This window comes from Asparagus officinalis, chromosome 1, assembly GCF_001876935.1.
Source record: "Asparagus officinalis chromosome 1, Aspof.V1, whole genome shotgun sequence".
NCBI lineage: Eukaryota > Viridiplantae > Streptophyta > Magnoliopsida > Asparagales > Asparagaceae > Asparagus > Asparagus officinalis.
In genome coordinates, this window is record NC_033794.1 from 13,339,934 (window position 1) to 13,353,143 (window position 13,210).

General features: G+C 34.1%; 1 protein-coding gene across 2 annotated transcripts in view; it reads left to right on the top strand.

The window, feature by feature from the left end:
• Positions 1-13,210, top strand: part of LOC109850719 (UDP-sugar pyrophosphorylase) — a 57,033-nt gene that overhangs the window by 41,764 nt on the left and 2,059 nt on the right. The window contains exons 14-17 of one of the 2 annotated variants that reach the window (XM_020420786.1): positions 438-524; positions 872-931; positions 8,022-8,102; positions 11,902-12,141. In XM_020420786.1, the coding sequence (XP_020276375.1) occupies positions 438-524; positions 872-931; positions 8,022-8,102; positions 11,902-12,141 (468 nt within the window). The remainder of the gene's footprint in view (positions 1-437; positions 525-871; positions 932-8,021; positions 8,103-11,901; positions 12,142-13,210) is intronic. The other variant, XM_020420793.1, reaches the window with a different exon arrangement.

A 13,210-nucleotide genomic window follows, 5' to 3' on the forward strand; every position in this document is an offset into this window, starting at 1 on the left:
TGCGGATGTAGCCACTAAACGATTAACCAAGTTTGTTGCTAATTGTTGATGCATTTATGAGAGCAAAATGGAAACAACTAAAAGTAAAGAGTTTATTAACTAAAAAAATTCAGATGGGGATTCTCTTTTGGCAACATGCTTATCCAAGTCTCATGGAGCGCACATGTAAACAATTGGGTATGTGAAGTGCCTCTCTTCCACTTATCAGTAAATCTCAGGGTAAGCCCCCATGGATCCGCCATTGTAGTCATGTTTTCTTGTTTTCTTATGTATATATTTGTCAGATCCGTACATACACAAATGTGTGCTTGTATATATGTTACTCCACGGTTCATGGTAGTGTAAGGTATGTGGTCCATACACTCACAGGTGTATCTTTTTGAAGTCTTGAAGATCATTCTAAGGTTCATTATTGATCACTGTTTCATTATTTTAAGGAGGAATATGGCAAAAAAGCAAAGGGTAAGAGTCTTGAGTGCAGAACAGGAGGGACGGGAGTGGAGGAAGAGAAGACAAAGCAGATGGTAATGCACTTGTCAGGGAAATAAAATTATTCCCAGCTCATGAAGGAGGGTATAATAGGATAAAGTTGGAGGGAAAATATGTCATTTTACATCATCTGCTAGACTGCTAGCACGACTGGAAAGTTATCTGAAAGTAGGAAGGTTCATAGTAGTATACAGTTATTCATAGTATTCACAAAATAGTTGTGGGAACTGTTAAAATTCATGGCTGATTGTAGACTGTTGGCCAGTCTTCGTGAAATATTCAGTTGTTACTTTTGATTAGTTCTTCCTTTATGTTTTGTTAACCTCTTTTAATTTTTTTCTTTCTTTAATATCAAGATAATGATGTGTCGTTTCTTAACTAGGTCATGGATGCTTGGCTTGCATATGCACCTGTAAAGAACAACCCTGAAGATGCTGCCAAGGTATAGTGTCACATGAACTTGTAATATAATCATATTCTTTGTTTTTGTTGGAATATGCATCTGCTCATGCTAGTACTACACTTCAAACAGCAGTCCTCAACATTTTTAGTTGATTTAAAAAAAGTAATCAGTTGAGAGAAAGTTTCAGTACCACATGCTTATAATTGTTGGAGTCTAGGCTTCCGGACTATTGATGTTTGATAAGATTCTATTCTTCATCAGCTTTATAAGAAATTGAACGTGGTTGATCTTAAGGAGAGTTTGATAATGTTTTAATTATTATTTCATCATGGTATGTGATGAAGCCAAATCACTTTTAGTCTAGCACCATGTTGTGATCATATACTCTTAAGTCTTAACCCTCATTCCTATAACCATCATGATTTAACCTTTAACATCACTTATCCTGTATTTTATTTATTTTATTAGTTATGAGGACACAGTGCTTTTGAAATACACTGATATATTATTATAATGTGATAATATTCTAAATTTTGTCATAGTATTCTCTTGTTTAGAAATGAATGAAGACTTACAGCACCTACATGTTGCTTGTGTTTGAAGATTATAATTTCCTGATAAAAACAACACAAAATCAGGTAACACATTGAAGGTCTGAAGTATTTATGCTTAATTATGAATGTGTGCATATGATGCTAACTATCCCATCCACAAGTAGGTACATTGTCCACCCATAGTTGCTGCAAAAAGACAATAGTGTTGTAAGAAAAGTAAATTTCCCATAATCATCATTACTCTAGTTTTTCACCTACAAAGAGGTCATCAACATGCATAGCACTTCCATGAGAGTATTGACCAAACTTTTATAACTTGATGTAAAATTCAGAATGCATCAGAATGTTAATGAGTGTAGATTCAAGGCCAGAAGCTATATGCACTGAATGCATATAACTCATGTCCATGCATATTTCTATCTTGTTTTATCTTTGTTCTTTTGTTTTATTTTGTTTTGTTTTGATATTTTCTTTGTGAGGGCATTGTTGACTACAAATATCAAAGTCTTAGTTAGGATGTTCTGCCTTAAGAGGAATGTGGGAGTTATGTGAGGGTACAATTTCTCACTTTCTATCATCTTCTGTTCTCTGATAAAAGCAATCCTCTATCGAGATAACGTATAGAATTGAAAATTAGCAGTTACTTATCCTTTCCTTCTCTTTCTTCCTCAAATTCTTCTTCTAGTATTATTGGGCACGTACACGAAGAGGTCAATTCCCTTCTGTGGTGCACATAAGTTATCCGGTAGAGAGGGGATCGTACCGCTAAAGAACATCTTGTAGGTTGTTAACATGAGATCAGCATATGTGTCTTTAGGGCAGTGATCTCTCACGCTTTCCTTGAGACCGGTAAATTTTTCCTTATAATTTTATTTGAAGAAATAATATCATAGTCTTAATTCCAGTCCAAAGACAAATATAAATGCTAAACAGTGTGCTTGGTTTGGTTAATGGAGGAGTCGCAAAGAGGAGTTCATTGCTATAATTCTTCAGAGCACAACTGTTATTTCTCTTGAAGATAAATAATAGGTGAAAGTTGGACAATCATTGGAGTTCCTCATTTAAGATAATCAGTGGTATCTTCTTCCAAGGAAAAGGGGAAAACTTATGAACCTTGTAAACCATGCAAGCATCAAATTTCATGCAGGCACACAACAAAAAAGGAGAGAGGAACGTCTTCAAGTCTCTTTTGCGTAGATTATATGATATATTAGCTAACACTTCAGGTCACGCAAATCATGTAATGACGCTAACTGAGAATCGCTATTGCTCATTGTCAAGGCGCAACATCCTTTTAACTTGTCAGCTCTCTATTTGATTACTAGATTCCTAAAAATCGTTTAGTTATTAGGAATTTGGCCTATTGTTAAACTAGCCATCTTTTAGCCTCTATGTCTACCCTCTGCAATTTTATCTTATTTGATATTTTCTTTAGGTAGATTGTGGCACCCTTGTTTTCACACATGACTATAGTCCAAGATGAATCCAGAGATATCAAACCTGTCATACACCCACACTGTGCAATAACATGTTTCACCATCACAATAATATCTCTAGTGGAATCAAATAAGAAGTGTAGATACAAAACATGCAAAATAAGAGAAATAAATCCATTAGACATGATGTAGAAAGGGATATCTAATAAATATAATCATGTCTCAACTGAATAAGCTGAATACAACTGAAGTCTGAAATAAATATGAAGTATCTCTATAAATCAACTGAAAATAAACTAAGGCACACAACCTTTACAAGATGAAAAACAAAACTCTAAATGTCTGGAGATAAATATCAACTACGGTGGACTCTCATCTAATAAAAATATATGTGACAGCGACTATGTAGTATGTTGGAAGTCCGTTATCCTACATCTCTCTGAAACTCTGAGCTGCTGCCTAAAAAAAATTAGAAAATAAAAAGAAAAACAAGAGCGTCAGAGCGTTACAGCAAGATCATCTTCATTCGTCCATTGGGGAAGAGCTACTAAATGTGATGGAGACTCTATCTATTAAGCATAATCTATCTAGATCATTTACCATGTATCTAAATAAAATTAATATTTAGAAACCTACAACACGAGACATAGTACGTCGAGCGAAATAATTCAAACAAGGAAATCCTCATGTATATACCTTATGTCTCAAATTGTAGATAACTAAATATCAATATCGAACTAAAAATAAACAATCTAAATAGAATTAATAATTAGAAACTCACAACACAAGACTGATACGTCGAGCGAAATAATCCGAACAAGGAAACCCTCATGTATATATCATGTCTCAAATTGTGAATCACTAATTATTAATTCCTAACTAAGAATAAAGAAAAATAATACAAGTAAAATCATCATAATATCAGACCAAACATATCTCCCTTCAGTCCCTTGGGAGATAATATAAATGACAACATATAATGCTGCATACTCACAGAGATAAAGTACCTCAGTCATATATGACTCAGCGATGAGTCATATCCATAATTGGCGTCCACCAAAGACTCCGGCTATCAGACAATTACCACAATGCAAATCCTTACAAAATAAATAATTCATCGTATTATCATGCGGGACGGACTACCAAATTGGTATTCTAAATATGTATACGGCTCATTAGTCTTATCGAATCAACGTACGGAACAGACTACTAAAATAAATATCCTAGGAATACGAATCACAAGCCTCGTCGCATCTCTGTGCGGGACGGACTGCCAGATTAGGTGACCTAATACCCGACTCAATGACCTGCACTAATGATATATCGGCACATTATCCTAAACAGTACTGAGCGGTGCTCATTAACGATATCCATGTATGACAATATGTGTACTTTGTAACAAATAACTCATATCTCAAGTGTGATAGAGATAATACCTATAATAATCCTCTTCGGGATATCCGTGTGTGTACTACAATACTATACGTGTATGCCCATCATCATACGTCTCGAACCCCACGTGCAAGGAACCAACATCACAAATTTAGACCTGATTAGTCGACCGGTAGAAGCTTTAGTCGAGTGATCGGGTCATTCACAGAAATAGTGCACACACGAGCTCATCAGTCGACTGATGATTGCCATTAGTCGACCGATGGTAACATCAATCGACTGATCCGACCGAAAGTTGACAGGTTTGGGTTTTGATCTGTTTGCCATCAAAACTTGGTTCTTTTGTAATTAAAACTGATTTAGAACTCATGAACACTTATCAACAGGTAGAGGTTTGTTTAAACAAGATAAAACACATAGATTCGTAAATCTAGGGTTTAATATATTAATTAACCAAAAAATTTCAATTAAAGGCATATTTTCTCAACATGAAATTTAAACATAATAATTCCTAATTTTCGAACAGAGATAAATTTGTTTAAACTTGTCCACATCACTTAGATATCATAAACCTAGGGTTTAGACATCTTTAATTAACAAGAAAATTCAATAAATTGTAAAACTAGGGTTTAAACGTGATTAGAGCATGATTAACAAGTTAAAAATGAAAATAAAACAACCCTAATGATCATGATCGTCAAACTAATATAAACAGCCACCAAAACTACAGTTTTTTCATATTTGTTTAAAGATTAACATCATAAACTAAGATTTCAAAACATTGGGTTAAACATTAACATGAGATTCATCAATTGAACATATTAAATCATGAATTAACTACAGAGAAAGTTTTGGAAGAAGATGATCTTGCCTCAAACGTCGTGTTAAACTCCTGAACACGTGCGTGCAAGATCCCTCTTCACCAAAGTCGCAAAATCCCGCATTCCTCTTGATGAACACCTCAAAAACTCTCCCAAACCTCACAAATTAGGGTTAGGGTTTGAGGAGGAAGGTGACTGCTGTCGACTCACGTGAAAAGATGAAGAAAAAGGTTTAAAACATGTGTGTGCGCGCGCGTGTGTGTATACACACACAAATCCAAACTCAAACAGCCCAACCCGAAACCCATTAGGAATCTGGAAATCAGCCCATCAGTCGGTTGATGCATGTCATCAGTCGACTGATAACCGTCGGTCGACTGATGTATTGACATCAGTCGACTGATCCGAGGCTTTATCAGATTACTGGTTTCGTGCATGTTTGTGCATGATTCTCTCCTACACTCACATATATACATTGAATTGATCTCAAATCATTCATAGCCTACTCAAACATCAATAAATGATATTTATCACAGTAAAAATCATTTTCACTATTATTCACATTATTTTCAATTGTACGGTTTACATAGATATATTGTAGTGATATCTCCAAAGACACATTACATGCTTTGTCATTGGATTTGTTATGTTTTAGTGGGTTGTTAGAGAGGGTTGCAAGAAGAAATCCAATTGTTGTGTATGTACATCTTTATGCTATGTCATGCTCACTTAGGGGGTGTTTGTTAGTTGCAACTGTAGTTGTAATGCAACTGACACTTGCATGCAACTGTAGTTGCAACTATTTTGTTCGATGTTTAAATGGAGAGTTTTTGACATAGACACTTATTTGAAATTTAATTAGCAAAACCGACCAAAAGTTTTTTAATTAGACAAATTGACCACTTTTCAGCCATGTCAACATGACTGACTAAAATTGGTCGATTTTGCAAAATACAGTTTATGAAAAACATGGGACTATCAGTCTCATAAAATTAGTTTTCACTAATTATTGTCCACATGAACCCCTACCTTGTCTCTACCCTCTTCTCCCTCATCCTCTCTTCGTCCTCATCCTTAACTTACAAAACTTCATCTCTCTCAAATCCACCCTCGTCCCTTCATTGTCCACCACCCTTTGCTTGGGACCCACTCTCCCCCACCCCTGCTCCTTCGGCATCACATGCGACCCCTCCTCTACGTGACCACCCTCAACATGTCTTTTTCTAGTGATTTTGATGCTACCGCCAATGTATCAGTGCTACCAGAATAGATGAGAAGTTATCTTTTTAGCTCCGATGGGCCGACGTCGTTGCCGTTGAATGAGATGCATGAGGAGGGACTGGACTAAGATATGAGATTGTATCTGATTGATTTTGGGTTTGATTGGTCTAGGATTGATTGGATTTAATTAGATATTTTGTGTTTCCCTTTTGATTTTACTTGAAATTTGGTTATGTTTAGCTGATCATCTTTAATTTCTTGAAAAATGTAGATTAGGATTTTACTATTTGCTCTTCGTAAAACAAACACGGGACTGTTAGTACCATATTTCTCGACTTGTGTTTAGTCCAGTGTTTCCTAGCCTGTGTTTTGAGATCATAATTAACTTCTAAGTAGTAAACACAAAGACCAGTAGTCTCGTGTTTTTCAAAAATCATATTTTGCTAAATTGACCACTCTTCAGTCGCTCATGCTGACGTGGTTGAAAAGTGGTAAATTTCACTACTTTAAATAATTTTTGGTTGATTTTTGCTATTTAAGTTTTGAAAAGGGTCTATTTCAAAACTTTCTCCTTTTTAAATTTTATAACTTGTAGTTGCAATTATTTGGTAATACTTGTAATTTTTTGTATGCAACATCTTTTTCCTTTAACTAAATTACAAACAATTATTAGCTAATATTTTATATTTTCAAAATAATCAATTTTAATAATATATTTTTACTTTATAAAAAAAATTTAAAAATAATATTTTTGAGAAGAAAAAACTCATTCAAAAAACTATTCTTGGAAAATAATATTTTTTGGGAAATATGGTATTGATGACAATATAATATTTTTGGAAAAACAATATTTTAGTAAAATAATATTTTGGGACATGATATTTTTGGGAAGATAATATTTTGGAAAAATGACATTTTTGGAGCATAAATTTTGGAAAAACAATATTTTAGGAACATAATAACATTTTTTGAAAAACAATATTTATTTTAAAAACAGTAATATTTTTGAGAATATAATATTTTGACGTATTTCTTTTGAGAAAACAACATTTTTAACAAAATAATGTTTTTTAGAATATAACGATATTGTTTGAAGATTGATGTTTTCAATAAGCAATTCATTTGAATCAATAGTAAATCTCCAAAATGTAAAATTGATGTTTTGAAAAAATAATGTTTTCTAAAGAATAATTTTTTTGGAAATGTTATATTTTCTTTGAAAAAAATGATATTGTTAGAACTTTACTTTTTGAAGAACTTCAATAAGAATATAACAATATATTTTTCGAAAAACTTTACTTTTTGAAAAATCTCCTACACTAATTGGGGTTAAATTCGAGATTATTTTAATATTTCTATTTTTAGAAATTAAGAAATCTAAAAATATTTTTTTGAAAAATTATTAAAATGTCTAATGAAATTCTTATAGTTTTTAAAATTTTAATAATGATTTTGATTTTTTTTATTTAAGCTGGTTGCAACAATGAAGAAAATACTAGTACCTGGGGAAAAAAGTTCCAGTTGCAACTCCTCCACTTGCAACGTACCAAGTGCACCCTTAATATGAAATCATAATTCGCCTTTTATTTTGCACAATCGATAGCTAGAGAACATAGCACATTTTCTTTCAATTGTTCTTATTTAGATATTGTTGGAGTTTCAATATGCTATCATGCTTTAGTGATTGTGACTTAATCAACTGCAGGTACCCAAGGGAAATCCTTACCACAGTGCAACTAGTGGAGAAATGGCCATCTACAGGGCGAATAGCCTCATTCTAAGAAAGGTACAAGCGTTTGCTATGGATATAGAACATATGAACTAACTTGGTGTCTATCTATTAGATGGGAGGTGGTTAATTCTTGCCTATAATGCATCATATTACCTCAAGAATTGCATGTTTTAAATCATAACCATACAAGTAAAATAAGAAGCTTCATCTTGCCTATTTTCAGCCAGCAAAATGACAAAACTAATATAAATAAAAATGTTAATAATATTTAACGGCTTTTACACAGTTATCTTAAGTAAAACTAGTATGTTAGCGTGTCCCTGTTCCATATGTATGTCTCTACTATTGCAAATTACAATCTTTCTTGATATCTTTATGTTTGAATTAAATGGGAAATATCCTTCATAAAATTATTGCATGAAGCATGGGATTCCATTATCATTCATATTGTGTACATGCTGAAGGCTTAACATTCTACCATTGCATTCCGTTTCCGATTACATTTTATGATGGTCTGGAGATTATGATTAAAATATCACACCATACTTTTTAGCATGTTGAGACATCTTTGATATCCTTGAGTCTCTACACAGTTAACCACATATTATTTCCCTCTTATCCAACTCTAGTAGATATGTTACCTTTATTGAAATAGAATGCAAGACTTTCATGGTTAACTAGTCATAGTAACCAGTGTTATTCTGCTATTGACCTTTTTTGGGTGGGAATAATCAAGTGCTAAATAAAAAAGTTATCAGGAGCTCAGGATAGAAATTTGACTAGCTTTGAACTTCTACCTGTACTTTATATCTGTGAATGCCGGCCACATTGAAAGTTCTATAGAATTTTCTGTTCACTCTCATAGGTATTCTAAGGGTGCATAGGACTCTAGAACACTTCACTTTAACCATCCTGGTTTGATTTGATTGGATGAACCAGAGTATTCTTAGTCTCACCGTTTTAACGAATAACTTATGTCCTAAATAGCCCAGGATCTTGGTTACTCCTAGGTTTTCTGAGCCTCAAAATGTATTATACTCTCTTTTTCACGTTTTTATTAAAATTGCATCGTTTGTATTCTGTTTTTGTTCTGCTAATTATGAATCGTTTAGTTGCGAGCGCTTCTCTCCATCTTTCTAATTTAGAAATAACCCTTTCCCTAATCTCATCAATTAGTACTGAGTCATCACTAAATGACATACACCATCGGTCATCCTCTTGAATATGCCTAGTAAGTTCACTCATAGCTAATGTGAGAAGATAATTATAGACAAGGAAATCTAAAGGGTTGGGCTGCATGGAGATAACTACGCAAGTTATCAATCTCATGTTTTCTGATGATTTTATGCTATAAGGGAAACTGAAGTCATGGAAATTGAAGACAAGGGAGTTGAACAATTTAGAAGTTTTCCATGGCCATTACACAGTATCTAAATAAGAAATCCGCAGTAGTATGTCAATTTGGATTTACTGGCACTAAATCTAATCTCGTAGAATTAGAGTGAAACTCAAGGTTTTGGAAAGAGACTAGATATCTAGGTGTATTGGTATGGGAAAATAGGACAGAAAAATGTACATTCCAGTATCCAAGGTGTACGAATTGGCAGCAGGATGAAAAAGGTTAGGATCTCTCTAGACCAGGCCAGCTAGTCTTTATAAAGTTGCCCATGGCTTCTGCTTTACCAGGTTTTCTATATTGCATGTTGCCAGTGCTAATATTAGTGATCAATATCTTCAAATAGAAAAGGAGAAGAGTCTTACGGTGAAGCACAGGAATTTCAAGATCACATGAGATAAAATCTGCGGAGAATATTGTCTGGTGGACTTAATGAGCGAATATCTATAGGGTTCTGTGCTGTTTTCTGGCTAAACAGACTCAAAATAAGCAGCAACCTGTGGATAGGTTGGTCAAATTGATAACTGACAAATATGGCAAATGTCTCAAATTAAAGAACATAATGTCTTATACTTTGCAGGAAGGACAAGGTTGAAAGCCTTTGCAACAAGGCAACTGGAATGGAACAGAAAAAATGGGAGAATAAACTATGTTATTTGTGACCTTCTGTGACCATCTATTCCAATAAATTTGCGCAGAAATAAATCCTTAAGTTATTTATATACAGCCTTATTAACAGGACAAAAGCAAAATTTTATGACGATCTCTTTATTCACATTGCAATCTAATTGAGGTCAAATTTGAAGCGAAGCCCAATCTGAAGATTAAATAAAAATACAACATACAAAATATGGACACTTCATAGTTCCTATAGCTTGTAGAATGACCAAGAGCTTATGAGAGGATAAAGCGCTATCGCAGCTTTTCCAGTGGTTCGAAGTATTGGGTATCCTCGTGGGCGAAAGGCTTGGAACGTATTAAATAAAAAACTACCAAACAACTTCTGGGAAACAAGGAATCCATATTGATGGAGATACCAGTATATTTGTACCACTGGCAATGGAGATAAGACATCACCGACATTCTCGACAAAAGCAGATACATGAAGAAATTGTAGCAAATTAAACACATGACTATAACGTATTTCTATGGACCTGGTGGAAAGCAAGGAGTTGTCTGATGGAACTATATTGCCTGCGTAGAGCTACTTGATGCAAATCTACATATCAGATTTTAAACTGCTATACCTCTATAAACATCTGTCAGACGAGGCAATATGGGAAGAAAAATATGGCATCACTGAGCACAATTTATTACCTCAAGTTTCTGATTGCTTCTTCTCAGTTGAACTGTATGTAAATATGCTGTGTAACCCTTATCATTGGAGAAAACAAAAACAGTGACGGTGAGACTGCATGTAAATAGACCTGCCATTTTCTCATCATAAAGTTCAAGGTCATTCAACCAACCAGAGAACCACCCATGTTCACTAATCTATAAAATGAGTAGGAATAGGTGAAATGTTGAGATAACAAGATTTTCTATTTCCAAAAGCTTTTACATCTTGAGCAGAAAGCAGGCTTACCGTCGAATTGAATCTAGACTTCCAAGGAAAATGTAATATCCTAATTAGTTCTGACAGTGTCCATATTACCACAATAAAGGAGCAAATTTAAAACAATTCCACTGGACTTTTAATTTACTCTAAGGTAGGTTGGTTAGAAGTTTATTTTACTCCTTTAAGGTGGGTAAGGCTTAAATTGTTGCAGTAAATGCCAGAAACTGCTTTAGTTAAACTGACCTGATTATGAGTTTTGTTGACGCTATTCATATCAATGCTTGAAAACGCATTACCAACAAGTTCTCTATTCATTTTTTGAAAATGCAACAATAAATAAAGTCACAGCAATTTCTACTATCAAATTGTTGGAGCAATTCATCCTAAGTTGATTTCCTACCTTGGATCTTGAAATTTTTGGCAGTTCCAATTATATCAGCAGCATATCTTATAATATGGTACATGCAAAGATTTATGAATTTGGATATTTTCTGTTGTATCAGTGACATGGGTGTATAAGCCCCTAGACTTACCCTGCTACTAAGGCCGTGTCATGCTATGCAGAAGCATAATACGCTGTGATGTCTATTAAACCATGTTTCTGCAGATGATTTTTTCTAGACAATCTAAAATCTTATTGTGAAATATCCATTATCTAGATTAAATGCTTTTAGATTCCAGACTACTATTTGGCGACAATTTGTCCAATTGGTTTATTTTATGCTACAAAAACTGGCTTATAGTTGATTTGTTCACAAGAGATAGGCTATATGTCAGTCAAAGGTGACTGTCATTGGTGTACCTTTATCCAACCTTGGTTAACTTCTGAATTTACTTAATTCTTTTTTCTTGTAGCACTAGAAGCAAAGACATGGTCTAACCGGTTGTTTTTTTTGTAGGCTGGAGTCCAAATTGCAGATCCTGTAGTCGATGTGTTCAATGGACAAGAGGTGGAAGTGTGGCCTCGCATCATGTGGAAGCCTAAATGGGCACTAATCTTTTCGGACGTAAGGAAAAAAGTGCTCACGGGATGTTCTGTATCTCAAAGATCTACTATGGTAATCAGTGGGCAAAATGTATTCCTTGACGGCCTCTCCTTGGATGGAACAATTGTGATCAATGCAATTAGCGGAGCAGAGGTATTAAATTATTCTCTTAAAATAGATTTGTCAATTACAAAATATGGGGTATAATGGTGGAAAGAGGGGACTTGTTTAGTTCCTAGGAGAATTGGGCATTGAAAATGGTTTTCCCTATGAGCTAAATTTTTCCTGAGTCATCTTTTTTCAAGGTGAAAGTTCAGTGAAGGACTTATAAATGAAACTGGCCGATGATAGAACAATCATTCCATTTCTCATGAAAAGCACTTGTTTTTCACATTTTTCTTTTCAAATGGAAATATAACCCATTGGAAAATGATAATATATTATTTTATTTTGAGTAGTCTTGTACCCTAACAAATGAAAGTTGGGGGTCCCTTCATTTCAAAACATGATTGTAAGGTAAGGAGGTCTACCTTTTTATTCTATTAGGCCATGTATGGATTAGGGGCTAGTTTTATCCCTGGGCTAATACAACTCACTATAATCCAAGTATATAATTATCCAGGAGATTATAGTTAATTAAATTTGTAATAATTTGTTTGGTTCAATTTGTTAATAACACCTCTAATACTTATGGCATGTTTGGAGACTTGATCTTGTAAGGGGTATATGTTTAGGAGATACTAGTAAACGTCCACAATGCCCTTCTACAAAGGAGTTGCTGGTGGTCATCAAGAAATTAATTATTATGCAACTCAATTTGGTAAAAAATGTGTAAAGGAACTAGTGAAAAGAAGTTGATTGTTGTCATCGAACAATTATTCTTACGTGAAAAAAAGTTGATTGTGGAGGTCAAACTGGTGAAAAGAAAGGTTTGACTATAAATATGTTTTATTCAATAGGCAAGCCACAATTATTCATGTTCAAACTATGAAGTTTTGTCAATTTGCTTCTAACTTCGCATCTTTCAAATCTCAGGCATTGATGGGAATTGAGATGAAAGAGAGAGCCATAGGGTCTGAATTCTAAATCACATAATTATTTTCAGTGGCGGAAATGCAAAAGAGTCATTCAATAAGTGCTTTGATGTAACTGAGATGAAGGAAATAGATAGACATAATGGTTTCATGAGATGACATGATGGTTTCAATTGGGATGAAACAAA